This window comes from Strix uralensis, chromosome Z (genome assembly GCF_047716275.1).
Source record: "Strix uralensis isolate ZFMK-TIS-50842 chromosome Z, bStrUra1, whole genome shotgun sequence".
Taxonomy (NCBI): Eukaryota; Metazoa; Chordata; class Aves; order Strigiformes; family Strigidae; genus Strix; species Strix uralensis.
In genome coordinates, this window is record NC_134012.1 from 74,902,389 (window position 1) to 74,928,524 (window position 26,136).

At 37.8% G+C, this 26,136-nt stretch overlaps 1 protein-coding gene across 2 annotated transcripts in view; it reads right to left on the reverse strand.

Annotated features, from left to right (window-relative positions):
• The window catches only part of LRRC2 (leucine rich repeat containing 2), a 76,797-nt gene that overhangs the window by 32,269 nt on the left and 18,392 nt on the right, over positions 1 to 26,136 (reverse strand). For both annotated transcript variants that reach the window (XM_074856595.1, XM_074856596.1), the window contains exons 3-4: positions 23,562 to 23,772; positions 7,403 to 7,559 (exon numbers count right to left, since the gene is read on the reverse strand). In XM_074856595.1, the coding sequence (XP_074712696.1) occupies positions 7,403 to 7,559; positions 23,562 to 23,772 (368 nt within the window). The remainder of the gene's footprint in view (positions 1 to 7,402; positions 7,560 to 23,561; positions 23,773 to 26,136) is intronic.

Consider the following 26,136-nt stretch of genomic DNA (forward strand, 5'->3'; position numbering starts at 1 on the left):
GACAGTCTGAATTTATTTGTAGAAACTTTATAACCATTAATTCTTTTGCCAAGTTTATCTTTAAATAGCTCTTTTTCTGGTGTTTACTTCTCTGATGTTTTCATAGGTAGCAGATATATCAGAATTTATTTTACTAGCCTGAATAAACCAATACTTCTAATCTCCTCTCACGAAATAAAAATTCACCTCCTCAAATGGTCCCAATAGACTTCTTTTGCATCTGTTTCCATCTGAAATAACTTTTCTTGAATCTGGGTGACAACAACTTTATGTATGTATCATATTGGATTCTCCTTCTGTGGCTGTTAGATTAAGAATTTTGTTTCTTTATTTGCATTTAATGAGCTCATGACTTACTGCACAAATTACTAGCTCCTGAGTACATGACCTTGAACTCTGCAATCATGAGTTTAATCTCCCTACTTTTTTGGAAGCCTACCAGTTCATCCAGATTTTCATATTTCCTCCTGTTTGTGCAATGACAATAACACCCAGACCATGCCAGCAGAAAATTTCAGTAACCCAGTTCCTCAGAATAATTAAGAAATAAACTTTAGACTGATCCTTGAGAAACTCCACAAGTGATCTTTCTCCTGACCGATACTTCTCTTTGCAAATGAGTGCCTTGTTGCCTCTGCTTTAGCAAGTGCTTTGCTCATTTTTGCAACTGTTGAATCAAAGTCCATTTTCTTAGATTTAAACATTGATTTTCACCGTATCAAACACTTTATGGGATGCTAGATAGACAAGATCTACTACTTGAAGTTCAATCATCTTCTCAGAAGAAAGACAGAAACCAAATGAGTTGGGCACAACTTGCTTTTCCTTTATAAATTTTTAAGTTTAACCTAGTTTCCATTCAGGTCCATATCTCTAATTACTCCTTCCTCTAAAAAAAGGATTAAAATTCTTACAAGCAACAACCTACACAGGGATAGAATTAGGTTATATGAGTTGACTGAATGGTAATCCAGGTTATACAGACTCAGATCTTTTCCTTTCTCAGGCAGAAGGGCTAAGACTGTCACTGTCCTTTTCCCCTAGATCTGCTAAACAAGGCTGCTAGGCTGTTTCTGTCAGAGAAAGAGCACAAAGATATAACTATAAGACAACACTCATGACAATTCAAGATTCTCAAATCCAGGTATCTTGACCGAAGGAGTGCAAAATTAGGGAGCAAAGAATCCCTAAATAACCTTCAAAAGGCATATGTATTGTCAGTATGATTCCAATCATTCTCACCCACATTTAGAGTTTATTGTAATAACAGCAGGAGCATTGTGGGGGGTGAGGGGTAAGGCAGTATAAACAGCTTTCACTACCCTGTAACCTGTATTTAGGGGCTTATTTATATCTTCTTAGTGCAGAAGTTCTCCACTCTTAAGTATAGTACCCAGCCACCACCAGGCCTAATGAGCATGCAGTACAGCCATTGAGGCAGCCTTAGGGAGGGATAGAGGAGGTGACACCCCTTTCACAGCTGCACAGATGTAGAGCAGGATTTGACCACCACACCTGACACCTCTACATTTAAATAATACTCAAGGACAATTTCTCAATTAAAAGTAGTAATAATAAAATAATTGCTGCTACAACACTGTTGTTAACTATGCTTAATGGCACTGAATTTTCACTTCTATAAAAAATGCAAATTAGGAAGCTAAACAGATAACAACTCCGTATTTTCCAAGGAGAGGCAATAAAAGCAGTAATGAAATCCATGGGTTCCTTGGCAGTTTCATAATGAAGAATATTTTATATTTAAGTGGGAGTTGCAATGCCATAGTTGTTACCTGAGATAGCCCTTATTCCTAGTTTAAAATTAATTCTTAATTCATTATTTTAAAAAACTAAACCAGTATTTAGACTCTATAATTTCTGATGGGCAATGCAGCATAGTAATAATGATAATGCAACTTCACCATTTAGACAAGCCTATATTAGTGCTCCTAACAGGGTGTCAGAGACAAAATACAGATGAGGTTACAGAGAGTCTTTCTTATCTAAAGATCTCATTAAATGCAAGTGCAGATTCACTTGTATAAACTGAAGTAAAATGCAAAGAAAATTTTTGCCTTGAGCTGCAGTGATCTGTAGCAGCTTCCTATGGGTCAAGACAAAAAGTCTCCTATTTCTGGTCTTTTCTGCTATATCAGTGACTGTCTTTGATTTATCTGAAAGGAGTTATTGATGTTCAATCTTACAGGTAACAGTTAAACATCAATTTTTATTTTTTTTTTAACTTCTGTTCAAAGCATCCAAGCAAAGGAGGGATGAAGACTTCCTGAACTCCTTTTCCATAACAAAGTTGCAAAACCTTTTTTTGCCACTAGGGCTTATAAAAGCTGTAGCACAGTAACAGAATGACGCTGGGTTAGTAAAATTGATTCTTTAACCAACCTTCATGTGTTCAATTAAAAAAATTTAAACATGCTGAGAGAAATTGCAAATGACTACTACAAACTCAAAATAAAAAAGATAAAACTTGGGATCTTGGTCTATGGTCAGAAGAGAATACAATGGAAGGGTAAAAGAAAGAAAAAGAAGGTTTTCTTGTAGTAAAATAGAGGTAGAAAAACATTAAGAAATTCTTGTGGTCTAAGTGGTCCCTTCAGGGAAAAAAATGTAGCATAGGGGTCTACTGAAAGGGCTGAAAAGAAAATTAATGAAAAAAAAATGCAATGAGATGAACTGAAGATATTTTAGTAGATCAGAAATTTTATGGAAAAGTATGTGACTTCCTTTTTTAATGTGAGCATATAAACTGAAACATAGACTCTTATCTCCCTGGAGATCCCCAAAAAAGTGTCTATCTCCCAAGAGCAAAGTAGAGCATAAGCTCAGTCTCCAGGCTGAAAAATAGTTTCTGAACATCAGAAATAACCATGGAGTAAACTGTTTAGGAACAGTAGAACAATACATTTTGATCACCTTGGAAACTGAAAAAACTTCTTCATTAAAACTTTTCCATCATAACCAGAATGGTGTGCACAGCCTCCAACATTCCCGCTGTGATCCAAGTGAAGACTGAGAAATAAACCACAGAGTTTGCTAATACCAATCTGCTCTGTGTAGAAGGAGCATGTTCTAACATTGTTATATATAACGTAGTCACACAAAGCAATATGACAAAGTCAATAGATAAGAATCTTTTCACAAAAATAATTTATGTAATGAGTAGTTTCCATGGCAGCGTTTACAGTCTGAGGTCAGTACCCAATGGCACTATTTAAAATCCTTTCAAGAAATTCAGCTTAATAAGGTACTGGCCTTTGCAAGATCCAATGATGTTGAAATTTGTTAAAGCAGTATGTTTGTATTACATTTTAGTACAGTATTCCCATTTTTGATAGGTTAAGCGGATGATAAAAAAGATTATTTCCTCTCTAGTTGTTCCAATAAAAAGCACAATTTTGTACTTCTGTGATGCACTAAGGGTTAAATTTTGAGGAGCTTACCAGCTGTTCCAGTAAGAGCAAGCCATCATTTGAGCAGCTAGTGTCAAAGCAACTGACATCCTCCTAGAAACAGTCAGCTTGCACCAGAGGTGTTTAATACTTCCTCTTCAAATGAGGAGTATAAACAAAATTTTCCTCAGTGGTATACAGGACTGAGCTGTTGAACAGATAATACTCAATACTGAATAAATTGCAAGGGTAAGAGATGAGTCTGCAACTCCTCAGAACTAGACTGCATTTAAACTGAGAATATGTATTTCCTTCTTGGAAACTCACACATCAGCACACTGAGAATCTTATTAATAGAAAAAAGCTATTTTAGGTATCTGAAGTCATTTAAAACTGTATTACTTATAGTTTTCCCCTCTGAGTTCTAGGAAATTGGATTAATGTTATGCACAAATGAAATTTTATACTGTGAGGTAGGGAGAAGACCAAAAATCCCTGTGATTTCTTATTAAAATATGTCTCAAAAGCACGGTTATTTTTCCTCTTAAATATTTGGCATATCAAAAATGTGAGAGAACATAATAAGGTACAAAATTTCATTAACAGCTCTTTGAGATGTTTCATGAATAATTTGTGAGACAAAAAATTCTGATACAGTCTCACTATCCTATCCCAGCACAAAAGCTTTGAGATCACATGAAAATGCAGTTCACTGTGAATACAGGAATATATTGTATTGGATATTTTAACAATTACTAATGTACTAGCACTAACTGATATACAGCAACTGCACTGCAGCCATGCAGAGCCAGAACTGCAAACTCACCCAGAAGCTATTGCCAAAGAATATCCCCCAGCTACATCCCTGCTCATGTTTATTTCTGTTATTCCTGGGAAAACCAGACCTGACAACAACCTTATTTTGTGGTTTTCTCCATTTTTGTTCACTTGCTTCCCATAAAAATATTTGCTATTACACAAAAAGGATCAAATCAAAAGTATTCTCATCTGTCTTCTGATCCAAATTTGATCTGTTCAAGTGCATAGGTGATTATAGCTAAGAGTAAGATTTGAAATATCTGAGAATGGATTCAAGTCTTTCTTCTGTCTGATTCAGAGTAGGGAATTCCCTTCTATATCAAGTAAAACAGGAACATGAACTTAGTTCCTACAGACATTTTAGTCCAGAGACTGCTACTGCAGCAAAACATTTTTTGATTGAAAATATTCTTATCATCTCCTGTTCTCTCACACCTTTGGTGCCCTCTTATGAGAATCAAAAGTAGTTTGAACATGGTTCACCAGTTTAGTTTCTGCTGGATTATTTGTTGATCTAAACTTGGCTTCATTTCTGTCTGAAGATTAAAGACTCAGCAGCATGTGTGTCACTGCCAACTTCAACCATCTGTCATTACTCTCAAGTATGTTTTAGCTGTGATATTTACCTGCTTGCTGCTGTTTTGTAAACAGAACACAAAATGATGAATACCTTAGCACTTAACCTTTCCAGAGACCTTATCTTCTGATTTAGCACCCAGTCCTCACTCCTTGCTTAGATAGAGCTCTCAAACCAAACCTACATCAATTATTTTCCCTGTAATAATTTAGCAGCTAGATGACTAAAGTATGAAAAGTTTAATTTTGAAGCAGTATCCAAAAACTTCAAAATATCCCTAATAATGTCTTATTAAAATAATGAACATTACAACACATATTAGTGTATGTCTGTATGCATATATAGTACATGAAATAAAAGTATAGCCATTTGCAAGCAATACCACCATACATGTCAACAAAGAGAACATAAAATAAATTGAGACAAAACTTCTCCATAATTTACACCATAACAACAAGGGTGCCCCCACCAAAGGGGATTAATAATAGATGGTCTGTCAACACAGGACATTCACTAAGACTGAAAATCATTAAGCAGTTTGGCAAAAATGCACTGAACAGTTCAGTTGCACAGTCCTGGGGTGACTTTTTTGTATTCTTTTTAAATTATGTTGGTGAATCTGTGTCTTTGTCTAGATAGGCTAGAATTACTGCTGTGATGTAGAATTACTGTATAAATAGCATATACAGCTAACCTAATTTGTTAATTTGGTTATGCAGTGTCTCAAAAAGGTTCAAATCCAGGTTTCTCCAGATGAGTGTTTTGTACAGCCATGACTGCCCTCATTTAATGAATCTTAAAAAAAAAATTCTGAACAAGAGTTCACTGTTAAGAGGATAATGGTCAGTGGTGTAACATTGTGTCTGAAGCAGGACCTACAGCAAACATTTTTCTAATATTCACTGGCCCTTCCAGTCAAACATTTACATAAAAAAGCAGCAACAAAAACATTGAAAGGAAGAAAGCAACATGTTGGGTATAAGCTAGAGGGATGTACATACTGGGGGGAAAGTGAATAAATGGGAATGACATGAAAGCTACTGATGAGCAGAAATCACATCATCTAAATGCAAGTGAAAGAACAGTGATTGCTACTAGAAGCATTTGTAACTCTTTTCCTTGTTTCCCAAGAAAGGTCTGAAATGACTTCTACGTTACCCTTTACAGAGAATTAGTTACACTAGAATGATCTGGGTTTGTGTCTTTATTCTGGAAACAGACTTTTATTAGCATTCATCATCACTTTTTCTTGGGGATCATTTTCATTAATGATGCATAATATTACAAGAAGAAAGAAAAATCTTTCTTAGCCTTTTCCTGCCTCAGTTGTTAAGTGACTCCTTAAAACCTTGTGTTTAATGGTTTAGGGTAACCTCTATGTCCTTTCCCCCTTCTTCCACACCACCTAGTAGAAGATGTTTGTCCATTAAACTCACTGACCCATCTGATTTCCATGGTCAAAGCGCTGACAAAATAGCTAGTGTTTATTTTATGTCCATTATCTCCTGCTTGTGTCTTGTTTATGATCATTAGTGTATTTAGCCACCAGGTTGAAACTATAAAATGTATCTCGATGTCAGTGGGAAATTTTCTGTGTAAAATAAGTTAGTAAATAAATCAAAAGCATTAGTGTTACTCTACTAATAGGGTAGAAAAAGAGTAGAAAAGAGTAGAAAAGTCTAGCACTGATTTCTGTGTTTCAAGATGCTCTCTCCCTGTTTTTCTTAGTTAAAGCTATGATAACTATGGAGGTGGAGGTTTTAGTCTTTATCTTTTTTTTGAAAGTTGTTAGCTTTTAGTGTACATAAGGAATATCAGCCATGGGGAGAACTTAGGGCTGCTGCATTTAAAAACAAAGGCTGAGGCATTAGTACACCAGGGTGATAGACTCAACTCGGGGGCCTCATAATGGACCGAGTTTCCTCAGCTCTCAAAGATACCACTGGTTACAGCAGTAAATCCTTCTCAAACCACTACAGTCTTTCAAATGAGGTTTTTATATTGTAAGATCAGAATACACAGGACAACCAAACACTAATATTCTTGTTATTATGTAGCTTAAAGTAACAAAGGACAAAGTATATAAGCGTTAAGCATTTGTTACTCTAAAAACCCTGATGTCATGTCGGGTACACCGCTTTATTAAATGGGGATCATTACTGAACTAATTATAAAATTCAAAAGATTGATTTTATACAACATTATATTTTTGATTTCTTTTTACTACAATCTTATGTTTCACTTCACCTTGTTTGGGGATTATATCTCTGTAACAGTTCTATTTTTCTTAACACTGCCAGTTCTCAGGAAGAACTCTACATCTACTTGAACAGAATCAATAACTGCCTTGTAGTCAAATAACAAAAATGTGTCAGTTTTTTCCCCATGTTTGAGCCATACTACACACATGGTATTGCATAAAATTGGGTAAATATATTTACAGCCGGAGAGCTCTAACAATTTAGAGGGGACTGTTCACTGGAGACAAGTGAGAAGACAATTATCAGTAAATGAATAAGAATATCCACGGATGTTAATTTTGCTGCAATATAGTTAAATGGCGTAAGTATAAATAGCTGAATGTCTTGAACCAACTTACCAATTTCCACTGGGAGATGGTTGATTTGATTTTTTGACAAGTCCAGTACTCTCAGATCTTGAAATAATGCAATGTAGGCTGGAATGGTCTGTATCAACGTATTGTACACATGCCATTCTTTCAGGTAGATCTGTTCTTTCAGAGAATCTGGAAATTCCTGTAAATGAAACAAGAACAGGTAAATAGAAAGCATCAAGATAGTATTTTGTTCTACCATGTTTCTAAATTCAGGGCAAAAATTTCACAGCCAAATGTCAAAACTTTGCCTTAATTATCTTGATGTAGAACAGCAGTTTGCCAAACCCTCACAGGAGCTGTTTGCTTTTGAAGAGCATTGCATCTGTCTGTCACCACATATTCATTTTTTAACTGCTAATGTAATCATTTTGCTCTAAAACTGAAACCTATCTGAAGTACTCAACCTATTTGGTGTCTCCCATATCATCTCCTCTTTCCAACTGAAGGATTTTTTTAAAACACATTTCAGTGCTTTAATTCACACATCAAGATGTAGTAAAATGCAATACGGAACAGAAGAGTATGTGTATGGAGAATATCTAAGTAGGATTTGCCACCAAAAATAAAATGTAATTACAATCTTAATACCTGCCACTGTTTTGAAATCCCTTTGCCAAGATGGAACACAGTTCAAGGAACAGAAACATTTCAGATAGGATACACCCTTATCACCTTTTGAAAGTCTTTTTTTCAAATAAGTGACTTAACTTCTTAAGTTATTTCAGCAATGTTTGAAAATTTTTACTAAATTTCTTTAGGAAAATGAAAATACTCTATTTTTAAATCAGTTCGCAATTGCAATTAATTCTTGCTTTAGTGGTGTAGAATCTTTTTTTTAAGAATTCTAGTATTTTTACAAACCCAAAGAAAATAAATTTGTTTCAATTTTCAGATTCTATTCAGATTTCAATTCTATTTGTTCAAAACCTCCAATGTGTACCAGTTGGTGAAACTAAAAGTCTTAAAGCCTTTAATTCTTACAAAATTACTTTAGTTAATTAGTATTCAGGTCAGACAGACACATCTTTTATGTCATCAAATTCCTTGAACTTGAAACAGACAAAAATCAATTCATAAAGTTGAAGGTCAGATCATTTAAACTCCACTTTCTACAGCAGCGCATAATTTACCAGTCTGTCCTGGGTTTTATATCACTGTGTATTGTTAACATCTGGAATAAATAATCTGAATGAGGTGCTATCGCTAACTTTGCTCCATAAAAAGAGATGTAAGATTTTCAGCCTTTAATTTCTTTATGACTTCTAAATTTGTTTCCTGTGCATGAAGAATACAACACAGTAGGAATTACTGGTTTTTATACAGAGAACATTGCCCACTTTTTTTTTCCTTCTAGATTTCATAGATCCCCCAAGACATTAACAAAAAGGATCCATTTTAACTATTTTTTATTCATTCTAAATTAGGAATAGTGCTACTAAACTCTTAACTAAACTAAAACATCTAATTGTAATTAAAGATATACTGGACTGTTGATCATCAGCTGTTATTTGTTTGGTTTTTGCTGCCTCTAATTTCAGTTCTTTTCAAATTTACACATGCAGAAATTTAGCCTATATATGTAGTTCTGCCTTGCTACCTGCCCTTCCATATTTGACAGGGACCTTACTTCATTTTCGCACTAGGTGTATATTGTATTGTGATCCATCTTCTATATTTCTCAGTTTATGGCAGTTAAAAAATAAAATGCCTGAAATGCCTTGGAGCTGGTAATTAGAAATCTCTCCAATCTTCTGGAGTGGGTTTCCACTTCTCCACCTTCAGTGCTGCACATTTTTCTGCAGCAAAATAAAAGAATAAATACCAACTGCAAATTCATTTAGTATTGTCTTTCCCAAATGTACAGAACTAAAAATGCAGTACATCATAGGGGACAGCATTTAGCTGGAGTGTCATAGATGCTGCTGTAGGGAAGAACCCTAATTCACAGAGAAAGCAGATGCAGAATAATCATACTGGAAGAAAAAAGATGTCTGGGAAACAGATACCATTTGCCACTGTATTTCTCCACAGTCCCGGTCTGTCTTGGTCTTTCTACTGATCTACTGGTTTTTTGCACCTTGTTGTCACAACCAACCATCTCCAGCTCCTTAGTGGCAGATACAGCAGGGAGCAAAGGGGAACACTTGCCCCTGTGAAGCCAACAGCCTTGTTGTTCTCCTAGATCGAAGGGGATATCCCACAAACTTCTCCTTGATACATTGAAAACAGTGCAGCACACAAAGCACTCTCTCAGATTAACATCAAACTCCATAATTTTAGAAAAATTAAGCCAAAATATTTTAAAACTTGTTTATTATTAATCCAAAGAAAATATTTTTTTTTAAATCTTTATTTCTGTATTAAGGGTAGTTTAAAGGACCAAGATAATCTTGTGCAGCAACTGAAATAAATTCAGACATTACTTCGGAAGAATGGAAGGAGGTTTCATTCTTCTACCAATTGCCCTGACTTATTTTTCTTTCTTGAAATTATTTCTTTATATCTTATAATCATATATACAATTTGCAAATGTAAGTTTACAAATACTTTGCTATAATGTGGTTTTTTAGCATTCTCCATCTTACAATAGATTTTATTTGTGCTATTGAAACATAAATTGATGTGATACTTTACTTCATTTACAAACTAGACAGGATAGGAGCTGAAATTTGCACAAGCTTTACATTTGCTTTACTCTCGGATTCCCTTGTGTTCTTTTGTAATCTTCTGCTGCCACGCTAAAACTGGCAGACTGCTGATAAATTGTTCCATGAAGACTGACACTTGGAGGATAGCCAGTTCTTTGCCTTTAACAGCAAAACAATACATCAAACTCCTTTGATTTTTGGGAGAGAAAAACTAAAAGTATTAAAAATAAATAAATAGCAAACATACAACCATTGCTGATTATACTATTGCTAATTAGGAGATAATTTACCTGCTACTCATGAGCCTGAACTAAAATTGTGATCAAAGCTCTGAGAAGTTTCAATTCTGTTTCTTTTCCAGCTATGTAATTTTATCTGTCATGGGCTAAACCAAAACCTTGGATCCAAATCTCCATCATCTTCGAGGGAGTTTGGAGCTAGTTCCAAAACTAGTATGTCTCAGGGCCACCTGTATTACCTGACTGAGTCAGGAATTTTATATTTCTGGGGGGAAAAAATCTCTCTGGAAGTTAAATAAGCACAAGAGAGATTTTCCCTGTCCATTCAATGCAGCAATTCTACTTGACCCTTTGTGGCAAATAAATACCTCACTGTCACTAACAGTTGGGAATAACAAATGGAAATTCTCTGTTCTCTGTGAAAATACATATCATGTCAGACGATAAAACCAGCAGAACAAACACAAATGTAGTAACTAATTTGCTGCCTTTTTCTGGGAAGTAATGATATGCAAAAAGGTAATGATTTATGAGTAAAGACTTTTACCATCACTCATTGGTTTACTTGTTGTGCACATTTGACATTATAGTTGTTTAAAGTAGGTATGTATCCAGATCCTCTGCTTAGGTAAAGCAGTACAGCCAAGAACGGTCCAGCTCTGTATTTGAGGGAACATCATCACCTTTCCTTTGACAATATTAATATCACAAATTCAAAAATTTATTTTTCCTGAATATTTTCTGAAAATCATTTAAAATTCACTGATTCACTAGAGAATAAACGTTCATTAGTTAGGAGCAGAGAGTAAACACTCAGGGGAAGAACAGAGTTAAAGTGAATTCATTGAAAAATTCATATGCATATTCATGACATTTCACCACAGTTTTCATTCTGATCTAATAGCGATGCCATTTCTCTGAAGAACTAATTTTACTCAGTAGATACATGTTTACATGTATAAAGGATCTCAGTTAAATATTTCATCCACTCTCCATCATTCTCTCCTAGGCAACTGATTCAATCATGCTATTCAAGAGTCCAAAGTCCTTATACAGCTCCTTTTCATGGTGGGTTTGCCTGGAAAACTCTTAGATAAATAAAAAGTTTTTCTGAAGCATACCTTGGGAACCTCAAATTACTTGTGGCAGACTACACCATTCTCATTCTGTCAAGTCCCAAGAAAACACATGAAGATTTAGGAGACTCACTGCTGGGGCAGTACCACTGCATTCTGCCCGTTTTTTGTAGAGAAGTGAAAACACTGTCAGATTTCATTCACAACATCAGATTATGAGACTAGCCCATTTGTTATTAGAAGACCTTTTCTTGCCTAATTACAAATATTAATTCGTTACTGTTCCCAACTGGCAGAAATGCACCACACAGGGATGTGCACGCTTGAGTCATAAATATTTGGCTGGTATGTAAAAGAGGAGGCAAGGAACACTGAACCTTGAGGATGTTGTCACACAGCCTCTCCCAGCTAGAGCTTTGAGAGACAAAGGTAAAACTATCTCATCACTGCAGTTATCAACCGCTGCCCACAGCCAGAAGCTAACCACCCTGGACAGGCATGGCCAAACCAATACCCAAGTTACAGGAGGACTTTCAAATTCAGAGGGACTCAATGAGTAGACAGATTTCTTCAAGTAGAGCCTTGATACTAATCCTACTTACAATGTTGTAATTCAGATTTCCATTAAGTTAGTATGACCACACTGTTAGAAAAACATTGTGACTCTGTTAGAAGTGTGGGAAAAGCAAAACAGCAAAAAATCTGCAAAACACACACTTCCTTAACACATGGTCCCCAGAACAAACACAGAACGGGATGGAGATCCAGTGATTTGTGTTGCCGTGGCACCAAGGAGGAATGCGAAGCAAGGTGGAGGCTGTGCGGTCCCATTCTTCCACTTTTCTCAAGGAACATTTGACATGACTATGCAGATTTATCTCCTGCTCTTCCCCTTCTCTCAAGGACTGCTTTGCAGTACTCTGCAGACCTTATCTCTCGTTCTTCCTCTTTTCCCACAAAAACAGAACACACCTTGCACCAAGGAATGTGCTGTGTCGTTACTCAAGAAACAATGGCTTGACCACAGTCCCACCCACTCACACGTACGTACTTAAATAAATACTACCCTGAGTTTGTATCTAACTCGGAGTGACAGTAATCTGATACCAAATCAGAGGGATAGATCAATGGGTTTGTGCTCCTCGCTCACCGCCCCCCCCCCCCGAAGGGACACCTTTTGGTAAGATTTGGGCCCTTGGCTACGCCAAGTGATTACCCAGGAATTAAGTGTGTGTGATTGCAATTGGGGGTTTTTTGTGTGTAGTGCTATATAGCCAACCTGCAGTTTGTGCATTTTTCGTAGGCAATCTCAAAGACTCTGTAGATGTTGCATAAGAATAAACTGTACTATTCATGAACCTGACTGCTTCTCTAGAATGCCACCGGACCCACAGCATACGGGCTGTTCATGCATCTGGTGTCAGGCCTATAGTCACGGCCCCAATTGACATACCTATTAAGAGATAAATCCAGCCGCCCCTGGCCCCTCTAATCTCTGAGGACTGGCTAGAATGCAAGGGGATTCATCTCTTACCAAATTAATTCATCACCTTAAATGAAACATTAAATTGGCATCACAGACAGGATTGCCATGGATAAACTGCTGCAGGAACATAATTGTGCACCATCCCAGGCAGGGATAGAACAGGCCCCGAAATTTTGGAAAGACAAGGATAAAGTAGTAGAACGACTAATACAGTGTGAGTCGACAAAAAGTAAAAATAGGAAAAGGTAAAGGAGTTATTTGTGCAGTTCTGGGGGCTTGTTTATCATGTGCGCAACAGGAAATCAAAAGGCCACCCCCTACAGATTACAAATGTAGAATATCAAGCCATGGAATCAGAAAATAAGGTACTTAAAACATCACTGGCTTTCAAAAGGGAGACATGGGGAAAAATGGTAAAATGAATAGATTTACAATTCTGTAAAGAAATGCTTCCTAAGAGCCAGTCTAAACCTTCCCTGGCGCAACTTGAGGCCATTCCCTCTTGTCCTATCGCTTGTTACTTCCTTAAACCACACATACCATACCCTAGTCCCCTGCTGAATTAACTAAATTACAAGAAAAATATTCCAGACACCCAGATGAAAGGGAAACAGAGTATGTATGGTGAGTTTTCCTCACAGGTGGAGATCAGGTCTTGTTAAGTGAGAAAGAGGCAGAAGGTTATTGGGGACCTGGAGTTTTCCTAACTATCACTCCAGGTGACTACAATTACTCAATAACTATTTGAGCTGCTTATTGGGCTGGAGGCATAGACCCACAGGAGAGAGGAGATCCTCTCATGATTACAACTTCAGGATTTTCAGATCTAGAACCCTCTGTGCAAAAGGCAGCATGCATACAAGCAATGTATGAAAGGGATGTATTACGTCGATCCCAAATGCTGGCTCCTACCAATCCGGCCAGATTGACCCCTCTCATTTGTGGCCTTCCAGATAGTCTAAAAAGATATGTATCAAATGTCCAAGATCATATTCATGTGCACCATGCTGCAGCAGCATCCCAGCCACCTAGAGAGGCAAATTCACATACCTACCTGGAGTGAATTCGTTCAGGAATTGGTGAATTACGGGTGCCGCATGAGGTGGATTGGACCGACCTCTGGAAAACCACCTGAAATTCCCTGGTGAGTCCATCAAATTCAGGCTGACACACATAGACCAGAATCTAAAAAGCGATTTGATCCAGATCGAAATACCTTATGGTGACCTTAAGGCTCTAGCCTTAGCAGCATCACGCCAGCTTTTGAATGGTATGACTACAGCCGACCTCCAAGTTTTGGTCCAATTATTAGAACAAAAACCAGAACAAAATAAACCTAGTCATCTGGCTGGACACAAGTCCACATCTGCCGGATCTGTACCTTCATCCCCGCAGCAGGACTTGATTGATTTAAAAGATCCCCCAACAAAGAACTTGCATTCCCGGGAATGACAGTGAGCCACCCTCCCCGGTGTGTTTTGGCTTTACAGTGGCTCTTGAATAAATGTTGTGACCCAATTATCAGTATCCCGACTGGCCCAAAGAAAATTTGTATAGATTTTCTTATTTACACAGGCACACAGGTGTCAGCAATTAGTGAAGAAACTGCAGAATATTTAAATGTGAAACCTGGCCGTCGCAAAGTAGCTGTTACAGGAATTGATGGCATCATAAAGAGATGTCCGACTGCAAAAATTACTCTGTGGCTCCCTGGGGAAAAAAGGTTGACCCGACTTGAAGTTCTGGTAGGAGCTGCCAGCAGTAACATATTAGGATTCAACCTATTGTATGGCAGAGTGTGGAAACTCCCTGATGGATCAGTATGGAGTTTCACTGGGCAAGGTGAACCTAAAAGTATCAATTTGTTAGAAATAGCTATACCTCTGCCCCCATCAAAAATTACTAATGTTAAACAATACCCCCTGCCATCAGCTACACACTGCAGTATTGACGGGGTGGTTGCAGACCTAGAAAAAGAGATATTATTACTCACACGCATTCTCCCTACAACTCTCCTGTGTGGCCAGTGAGAAAATCAAATGGACAGTGGTGACTCACAGTTGATTACAGATGACTGGATGCTAACACTGCCCCATTGACAACACCTGTGCCAAATATAGCAGAATTAGTGACCCAGCTACAGGGAGCATCTCATTCCTGGATGGCGACCCTAGATATTAAAGATATGTTTGTCATGATCCCACTTCAGGAACAAGATAAGGATCAGTTTGCATTTACTTGGAAAGGAATATAGTACACCTTTAATAGGTTACCTCAAGGATACAAACACTCCCCCACCATTGCTCACAATGCCTTGGCGAAAATTTTAGCAGACATTTCTCATCTGCCAAGTGTTTCAGTGTATCAATACATTGATGACATACTAATAGGACGAGAAAAACCTGAAGAAGTTAGGCATGCCATGGAAAATACACAAGAAAAATAGACAGCTTTAGGATTGCACATTCCACCATCCAAATGTCAGCATAAGAGGTAAAGTTCCTAGGAGTCTGGTGGATTCAAGGAGCTGCCTCTGTTCCCCTGGACACCCTAGAAAAAATAAAACATGGAGAGAATCCAGCTAGTAAAAAGGAATTACAAGTTTTAGGGACTTCAAATTACTGGTGCAAACACATCCCTGGCTTTTCTATTATTGCCCATCCTTTGTACAACCTACTCAAAAAGGACAGATCATGGGAGTGAACTGAACAACATGAGATTGCATTAGATTTACTGATTCAAGAATTAAGACTTTTCCAGCAATTAGGCCCTGTACACCCAGTTGATTCAATCCATGTAGAATGGGGATTCAGTGAACATGGCTTCCATTGCAATCTATGGCAACGAGGACCAGAAAGACCATTGGAATTTAGCTCTCACTCCTTCAGTGATGCTGAAACCAGGTATTCAGATCTCGAGAAGGATTTGTTACCACAAGTACGAGCCCTGAGTCGAGCAGAACAGATAAGAAGGGAACAAAGTGTAATTATCCGGGGACCTTTCCGTCTTCTAGATGTAATCCAAAAGGGTGCAGCGCCACCCACTGGCATTGGTCAGAAGCCAACAGTCCGTAAATGGTATGCTTATTTGGAAAGCATTAATGAAATCACGCCTACTACAGAAGGTAACATCAAAGTATCTAAACTGACAGCAATCTGCTATTTCAAACCCCACCAAGCAGACCATCTCCCATTAGGGAGGCATCTCCATTAAGAGAGGGCAACAACCTTAAAGGGGTACGGTTCACTGATGCATCATCCTACAGATGAAATAATGAGTGGATTTATAAGGCAGTGGCACTGAACGTGGCTACAGGAGACAGGCTAAGTGGGACAGGCAAAGGGAGTTCACAAGTAGGAGAACTCAGGGCAGTCCTACTAGCAGCACATCATTGTGCCAACCATATCTATACTGACTCATATACAATATTTAGAGGAGCAACAGAGTGAATAGGTCACTGGGCAGTTAACAATTGGCAAGTGAACAGAGTCCCAGTCTGGCAAACTGACAGCTGGAAACAATTGTTAGAAATAGGAGAACAGCGAACATTACATATTGGATGCGTGAAAGGACGTGATCAATCAATGTCAATAGCTGCTCGATTTAATCAACAAGTCGATAGCCTTACCCAGTTGCGACAAGTGGATATCGTGAATGATGATCATGAATGGGAACACTTGCTTGAGTGGCTACACATAAAACAAGGCCACACTGGACAAGCCAATCTATATCGGGAAGGTATAGCCCGAGGATGGCCTCTTTCTCTAAAATTATATGAGCAAATAGTAACTGTCTATTCACACTGTTGTTTACAGTTCACCAAATATCATCTGGGTAAAACACCTCCCTTACACATCCGGGATGGGAAAACACTGTGGCACACCTGGCAAATAGATTACATAGGCCGTCTATGACCCTCAGATGGAAAAAATATATCCTGGTGGGAGTAGAAGTTATTTCAGGAATTACCATGGCCACAGCTGTTACTGCTGCCAATGGAGAAAACATAGTCCATAGTCTGAGAGAATGGTTTAGTACCTTACCCCTTCCAGAGAAGATTCAAAGTGATAATGGAACCCACTTTCCTGCTGCAACAGTACAAGAATGAGCAAAAGAAGAAGGTATCCGCGGGTATTTCATACTCCATATTATCCCCTGGCCAATGGTATCGTTGAGCGAACAAATGGCCTGGTCAAGCAATTTGCTAAAACCCATGAGACTGGATGGCATTTATGACTCTCCAACGCCATCTATCAATTAAACAATAGATGGAGTGGAAATGGCTGTCCCAAGAAGAAAGCTTTTTGTGTTACTGCTACAACTATAGCACCACAAGTGCATAAGAAACCTGGAGAATATCCTATGGGTTTCTATGCAGGACAAGGTTAGTCAAGCTACCACAGATTGGAACGGTAGCAATGGTACTAACCACTCCAAAGAATCTTTGTGCTTGGGAAGCAAAGGATAGTTCTGGAAAAATCCATTGAATCAATACCAGATGGATAATGCCCTCTTTCTAACCTGTTGTGAGCCAGTTAGACAGAAGCTGAGCGATTCTTCTTTTTGTTTTTACCGGTTACCCGTACCCCAGATGTTGGACAACTGCACCTGGAATGAAGGACTCCCCTATCCTAATCTCAAGTGTCCACAAGGATTATTAATTTTTATGTTTTGGTGCAATTCTGATTTTAATTTCTATATGTGTTTGTAAACCAAATGTTTTTGGGAATGTAACTTTTTATTATGAACAAGGATGTCAACTGCAAGTTCCATGTTCACATGTTTAGTTAGATGATGCTTGTAGTTAGGATTAGCAACATGACATTTATAACCTGTATTGGAAAGATATGTTTTGGTTTCATGTGTTTTTATGTATTATGGAAATGGATGACACCCCACTGGAATCGAGAAAGTACTCAGAATGAGAATAGGCCAACTTTACCTGTCCAAACCACCCATGGTTTAGAGGATAACCTAGTCTTAACCTTGATAAAGGGATTTGCAATTGCCCTCAATGAATCTAGTATTACTGCTTGCTTGTCCGTACCCAAATCTGTGGAAGACACCCTTCCCATGGGTACTCTTCCCACAGATAGAGCAGGAAGTCTGCTAAGACTGTGGAATACAAGTGGTATCATCCATATAATAAATGCTTATTCCTCAGATAGAAAGCAAGTTGCTGTGCGACTTGATCAACCATTCAATTTTCTACCATTGACAAAACAAATTGTACATATTTATGTATTATGCAACTGAAAATATAACTCTCCTCTGTAATTGGATCATATGGAGTACCACAGATTTGCAGCCTTGGGGATGAGCAACCAACGTATTACAATATAATCAACCTATAAAAACTTCCTGGTACGTACAGTGGAGTAAAGGGCGAAATTGGTTCAAAAGAAACAGTCATAGCCATGAGTGTTCTTGGTTTGGGTCTGATAACGGTCTCCAAAGTTATATACCCTTTGATCAGAAATTCTCTTTTGTCTCAGTATCAAATGAATCAGCATTGTGTTCTTGCCAACATGTAACAAATTGTTTTAATTGGAAACAATGATTGGGTTAAATACTATTGGCCAGTTTACATCAACCTAAAAATAGGCTGTCTGTGCCAAAATCGTAGCATAGCTTACAAAGCAGCCAGTGCAGATTTTGCACCTCATAATGATTACCACATTGCCTCTGGTGATGCTCCAGCTGGTTTGATCTGGGCCTGTAACAATGGCAATATGTACACCTCTTTATGGGCTGGGTTGCCTGAACTCCAATGCACCTTAGGAGTCCGGACTTTGTGTCCTATGTGGAAAAGGACTCCCGTCCAACCCCACTGGGTGGCTTACACGAAATGGGTGAGAATAACACTAGAGCGAGATGTAGAGGTATGGCAAGACTCAGGAGCAGCCACTTGCCTGGCCTGCAGACTGGAAGAATTTTTGGCATTTGGATTTGCCACTACGTGAACGCAAATATGGTTAAGCAAATTAGCTTATCAAGTAGAGAAATTAGCTAATGCTACCAACACTAGTATGCATCTGTCAATTACAAGCTACCTCAAAATTAGCTCTGCAGAACCACATGGCACTAGATTTAATGCTGATACACCAAAATGGATTTTGTGGGTATCTAAACCTCTCCAGTACTGACTGCTGCATTTACATCCCTAATATTATGCAGGACCTCAACATCCAACTAGAGAAGATATGGCAAGTAGCAAAAGACACCTGTGAGCTACAAGAGTCAATGAATAACAGCTGGCTTTCAAAAGTGTTTAGTTGGTTTGCACTTGGTATTACCCGTTGGATCCAAAATTTGATACAATATGTGTTAATGTGCTTATAATTGTCATAGATAAAATCAACTATGATGAAAACTGTTAGCATAAGAATGATTCAATGAACTAACTATATCCCTTTAGAGGAGGAGAAGCCAATCTACGTCCCTGGTCCTGAAGACCTTAATTAAAGACCACATTCTAGTGTGTGGGTGTGACTGTAGTCACAGGGTGGAAGTGTTGGAAGTGTGAGAAAAGCAAAACAGTGAAAAATCTGCAAAACACACACTTCCTTAACACATGGTCCCCAGAACAAACACAGAACGGGATGGAGATCCAGTGATTTGTGATGCCGTGGCGCCAAGAAGGAATGCAAAGCAAGGTGGAGGCCATGCAGTCCCGTTCTTCCACTTTTCTCAAGGAACATTTGACATGACTATGCAGATTTATCTCCTGCTCTTCCCCTTCTCTCAAGGACTGCTTTGCAGTACTCTGCAGACCTTATCTCTCATTCTTCCTCTTTTCCCACAAAAACAGCGCACACCTTGCACCAAGGAATGTGCGGTGTAGTTACTCAAGAAACAATGGCTTGACCACAGTCCCACCCACTCACACGTACGTACTTAAATAAATACTACCCTGAGTTTGTATCTAACTCAGAGAGACAATAATCCAATACCAAATAAGAGGGACAGATCGACGGGTTTGTGCTCCTCGCCCGTCCCCCCCCCCCCCCCCCCTTCCCCAGAAGGGACACCTTTTGGTAAGATTTGGGCCCTCGGCTACACCAAGTGATTACCCAGGAATTAAGTGTGTGTGATTGCAATTGGGGTTTTTTGTGTGTAGTGCTATATAGCCAACCTGCAGTTTGTGCATTTTTCGTAGGCAATCTCAAAGACTCTGTAGATGTTGCATAAGAATAAACCGTACTATTCGTGAACCCGACTGCTTCTCTTGAATGCCACCAGACCCACAGCATACGGGCTGTTCGTGCATCTGGTGTCGGGCCTATAGCTACGGCAATAATTGGCATACCTATTAAGAGATAAGTCCCACATCCCACATCCTTCTTTCCCACATCCAGCCACCCCTGACCCCTCTAATGTCTGAGGACTGGCTAGAACACAAGGGGATTCATCTCTTACCAAATTAATTCATTACTTTAAATGCAACAGACTCAAACTGCCTGTCTCAAAATATTAGCCTAAAAGTGAATAATAACTAGTAAGAATTAATGATCCACAAGGAATTATGGACCTGCATAAACAGAATAAAATTCCTCAGAATTCATATAGTGTAAAAATCAAGCCCTACTCTCTTTAGCTAATACTCTGTGTATTTGTCTAACCTAATATTCTTTGTATGATCTTCATCTTTCCTCAGATATGTTTAAATTATTACTTTACAAGTATAAGGAACAGTGGGTCTCCACTTAATGAAAATACATTATCATTTCAACGACATTTGAGAGGTGGGAAAAAAGTGACACAGAGGTCCCGAAGGAAGGAATTCCTATTAGGAATTCAAATGTGTGATCTGCTTTGATTTTCTTCTTTACGAATGTTCTCAGAAAGAGATACGAGATGATTTTCAAAAGAGCACTATCCAGTGATTTTCAAAATAATTGTCCAAACTATCCCAGTATATGGTGGAGTGTTTTACTAAACCCATTTTTAACCTCATACTCAACAATGCAGAATCAGCAGGCCGGATTCACTGTTATGCTGTATGGATATGGAGCATGAGACAACAGCATCTTTGTAATGTGTCTACATTTTTACCATCTAGACAGCCTGGGCATTGATTAGTGCCCAGCCAAGCTACCATTCTAATTGACTGCAACATTGCAAATAACATCATTTGCTGATTTGTGGACTAAGCTCATTTGCTGCTGAAGTTTCCAGTGAAAGCCCTTACTTTCAGACCTATTGGAAGGATGTGGTAAAGCCACTTGCTTTGATCTTGTTAAATCCCTGTGCTGGGGATTACCCTTCCATGAGACTTTACTTCACAGCATCCAGAAAGAGAACCAGTACAGCCCAGAAGCAAGCCCCGTTCTTAAAATTAAATCTCTACGTCGTGCCAGCAACATACTCAGATTTAGCTACCAACTGTCTAAAGGATCTATCACTGCTTCATTGATGAGAGGAAAGGGGAAACGTAATAGAAATCTTATCAGCTAAAAGCAAGTGAGATAGAGGATTCAGCAGCTAGTTCCCAAATGGACACTTCACAGGGCTGTGCTGTTAGCTGCTGCCAACTTTAAATGTCCAGCCAACAGCAAACCAAACCAGTTACGTGACTGTAAAACTGCACAGGCAATCCCAGCTCTGACTTCTCCTAGTGTCTGAGTGCTTGATCGTCCAAACTTTGAACTCATAAATGTGTTTGTGTGCAAAACACATTACAAAAACTAAACCACAATTGATACTACAGCTGCCAGCTACATAACACAAGCTTCTCTGAGAGAACTCTCCCATGTCCACGGATGTTTTCACATGCAGATTGCCAGACTGTGCTGCTTTGGTTGTATAGTCTGCAAATTCATTTTGCTTAAGTGCACTTTTTTTGAGAGGGTAATAGGGGAAAAGGGTGTCATGTTTGATTCTGTCTTTGGTTTAGAAGCAGTAGTTGTGATTAAAAAAAAAACAAAAACAAAAACAAAAACAAAATAAGTGGTATGATTTGTATAAGCAATAAAATTTTTACAGAACTTCTGCAATAAGTTGAAATATACTTCTTTCAGAACTTTGTCAAGTGTACTTTCACATTTTTTAAATAATTGCCAGCTGTTAGAGACTGACAATGTTCTTCAGTTTTGAAAGACTGTTGGTCTTCTCTATATAAAGCAGCTTTGATTTTATCTTTGTCTGCAGACACCTGAACTATGTCACAGTATCTTGTTGAAACAGGAAGACCACTTCAATCAGGCTAGAGCTGGACAATGAGGCACAGTGGTTCTGTGATATGGCCACAGTAAGCATATGATATGGAGACAGAATTCAAGCATATGTTGGTTAGAAGTGTACTGCTCAAGGTGGCATAATGTACATAACAGTACACTGATATCTCTTAAATGTGATCTTTCAGCATGTCAAATTGAAATTAAATGCTCTGGAAAACAGAACAAATTATGCATGTGTGATTTTGCCTCCTAATGTAAAGCATTGTTTATGGTGACAAAGCAGAATATTAATGGATTGGCAGAACAGAATAAGCAACAGGAAAGTTTAGTTATATAGCTCTCTGCTCCTCGATGCACTGAAAATATTTGCAGTTGCTACTATATCAGTGCCTAAGGAGCTGTAATATCTTCTTTCCCTCCTAACATACCTACAAAGTTTACAACACAGGAAAGTGTGCAGTATAAGACCACACAGCTTTAACAACATTTTCAATATCCAAGGTTCTTGAAAGATGAGACCTGATAGTTCTCCAGCAACCAATCCTAACCACATGAATGATTGGCATCAGCTGAAGAAGTACTCCCCTCGCTAGAGCTGAATAGGAACCGGGTTTTCTATTTTCCAGGAATTTCATCTATTTTATGTTTATTCAGAAAAGAACTAAAGCCAGAAAAAAAAATGAAAGCTGAAAAAGAAAACAGCTCCATATTCAAGATCAAATCTGGGACAGAGTTACTTTTCAAGTCAATAAAAAGAATTGTTTTAGTAAAATTTAACCCTTTTATTAATTGACTTTTTAACTTGTATATTTTGTAATGAAAATCTCAAAAATATATTTCAAAATTATAAACTACACAAAAGTCAAAATTCTATTTTCACTTTCTCATTAATAAAGTAGTGTATATTCAAAATACATTTCAGTCAAACCTTTAACTCTAGAAAACTTCAGAGCAACTCTAATACACCTTTTGCCGAACTTCAAAACAGCATTAATTCAGAGTTTGCTTCCAAACTGCTATTTCACTTCAAACACAACTGCAAGTAAAAAGTGTCTTTTTTAGCAAGACCATTGTGGATTGATGCTAATATTAGTTTTGATTTGAACAGATCTTGAGAAAAATGTTATCACACCATTAGAGCAAGAATACAGATCTCTGAGTAGTAGAAAACATCAACAAGCCAACAAAGCTGAATATTATTTTCATCTCTTTCCACCATTGGGGAATTCCCATTGGGGAATTTCAGAGAAAGATACCTTATTGCAACATGATTGCTTATAACTTTTTGAGAGGGCTAAATTATATGTATCAGTAAAAAATTTAAAATAGCATATTTGAAAACTAAACCACCAGTTCAGGGTAAGATAGGAAATTCTTCTGTCACTTCTAACACTGTGAAAAAGCATCAATTTCATACGCATTGGCAAAAAAAAAAGCTTTTGCAGATTAAAAGTTACAGCACTAAGCTACCCAATCTCTTTAGCAACAGAAACATATTTTCCATTATATTTACCGTCCACTGCTCTCCAGACAGCTGAAAAATAAACTTGTTTCTTTCCTTATTTGCTTCATCTGACAAAACATGCCTCTTCTGGAGCTGAGGAGTCTTTCCATAAGTGTCCAAAATCTTCTTGTCAGTGTCTACAAAGCCATTCTTGAGGTATTTTGATTGAGGAATGCCTTTCTTCCGGCACTCTAGTATGAAATTCCATTCCTGTTTTATCCTGAAATAGTGCCAAAAAGTGCTTATGTGAATCCGCTGAAACAATATGATGAATAGGTCTTAAAGCTTCATCTTTGTTTGCACAATTACTTAACAAAATATAATTATGCATCTAATGTACTGACCATTTAAAAAAAAAAAAAAAAAAAAGGGCATTCCTGGAGTCATGCTTAGCTTTTCTGTACCTACATTTAGATTTCAGATGAGCAGGATTTCACTTACTGACTATAAAACAGTGATACTCAGGGAATAACAGAAAAGTGGAGACTGAGCTCACTATCACAGAAAACAGCATGAATGATGTCTTTTATTTCAATAGGGTAGGAAATATATTCTTCTGAACATGTCATATCGATAAACAAAAACAAGGACCTAGTGATATATGCAAAATTTTTCAGTTGGAAAACATCATTTTAGAAGGTAAGAAGTTAGAAATATTCCCTTTTCCCTGCCCTTTCTTGTTCAAGTATAATGATCTATTTTCATTTTTTACACATCTTCCAATATCATCTTAGAAGGTGAAGGTAAAGGTCAAAGTTATCACATGCCAACTAATTTCAGATTCAATTTCAATGTAACTTTAGGCTCACCTCCAGGGCAAACTTTTAGCCATATAACTTCAGGTGCAAATTCAATTTGATATAATTAAACATTGCCAAAAGCACGTGCCTTAATTTAAGAGAGATTTATTTCAGCTTAGTCGATTAATGAATAGGTTGATTAACTGAAGCAAGCCTTCCTTATACCAAAATAAGACTCTGCAGAGCCCCTTGCATCATAAAACCAATCTCACGCTATTGAATGTTAGATTCTTGTTGTACGTGAGATTCATTTATGTGATCTTCACCCTGTGGCAGAAGTTTTAAGCCAAAGTCTTGAAGTAAACTGGTAGATGAAGAAGGGCACAGTGTTCAGGATAATGTGCCCCCAAGAGGAAGTAAAAAATGGCATGTTCTAGAAAGAGAATCACATGCAAGCTTGTAAAGTCCACATACAAAGTAACAAAACCTGTACACATATTCCCAGCTAAGCATGGCATTTTTCTGTAAAATGCTAAGATATTTAAAAAATGGCACATGAAACAAAATGTCTGATTCTGAGTCATGTACAAGAAATCAATTACATGCTTATGTACAAGAAACATCTTCCAAACTTGGAGAAAATAAATAAATTTTGGACACTCATAGCAAGATATGAGATAGAAACTGCAGGGCAGAGTATATTTATGGGAATATGATAGCTTAGATTAAAAGTCATATTTGACTCAGTGCTATCAAAATAAATCTTTAGGAATCAAAACTGCATACATAATAGAAAAGGTATTACTGTTAGACAGCTGCAAACTGCTCAACACAAATTGTGGCACTTAGTAAAACCTTAGGGGATGTTAGATAGACTTGAAGGCAGAGAGCACAGCAACAGCAGATGGTTTCAGCTATCAGCATACACACAGCACATTGACACACTGCAGACAATATACACTTTCTGAAACTATGTATGACTGTTTATCAGAACAGATAGCCTGAGAGACCACAAGAGGACCTGATTTAGTTTCAAGGAACAACACATTATACATGGGTCATCAGAGAACTACAGAAAGCCCCTCCTGTAATAATGTCCACAGTGTATTCCCATGCAAGATTTTTATAGAGAGAAAATAAGGAAAAATATCTTCTACGATTATTTCAGAAGATGAGCTACACATAACAGTGAAGTTGGTTAAAAGTGCAGCTTACTGGGTAAAGTGCTAACAGACTGCATGAAGTCACCACAATCTCAGAGGGAGTACATTCTAATGAAACCACTGTAAGGATCTCTTTCTCCCCTCATTTCCAAAAATAAAAAAAAAAAGAAAAAAAGATAAAATGGCATTTATGATCAAATGAAGAAATGAGAAGGCAGTATAAGCTTTGTTAAATTAAATGTAACAACACAGAAAAGCAAGTGAAGTCACTGACTGCAGGTATACAAATGAACAGGAAAAGGATTTCTAGAATATCAGCAGAAAGCGTCTCAGAAAGACAGTGGGAGCAATAACTTATCAAGGTATGAAAGGAGCAATGAAGGAATAGTTAAAGAAGTTATTGAGAGCTGCAGAAAAGTTATTCATCCTTGGCTTCGGTTTTCATTAGAGAGATCAGTATGCTCTTTATCAGTAGGCATCTGGAGGACTTTTTGATATTTAAAGTGTCGATACAGGAGGCTTGAGTATTAAAAAATATATACTTGAATTAAATCTCCTGGTTTCTCTAACTGTGGACTGCTTTGTACCACAGCAAGCTGTGATATGTAAATGAGTTAGGAAGAAAAAGGCTGGACAGACAGAAAACATGTCCAGCAACACATTCAGCTCAGGGAGACCCTA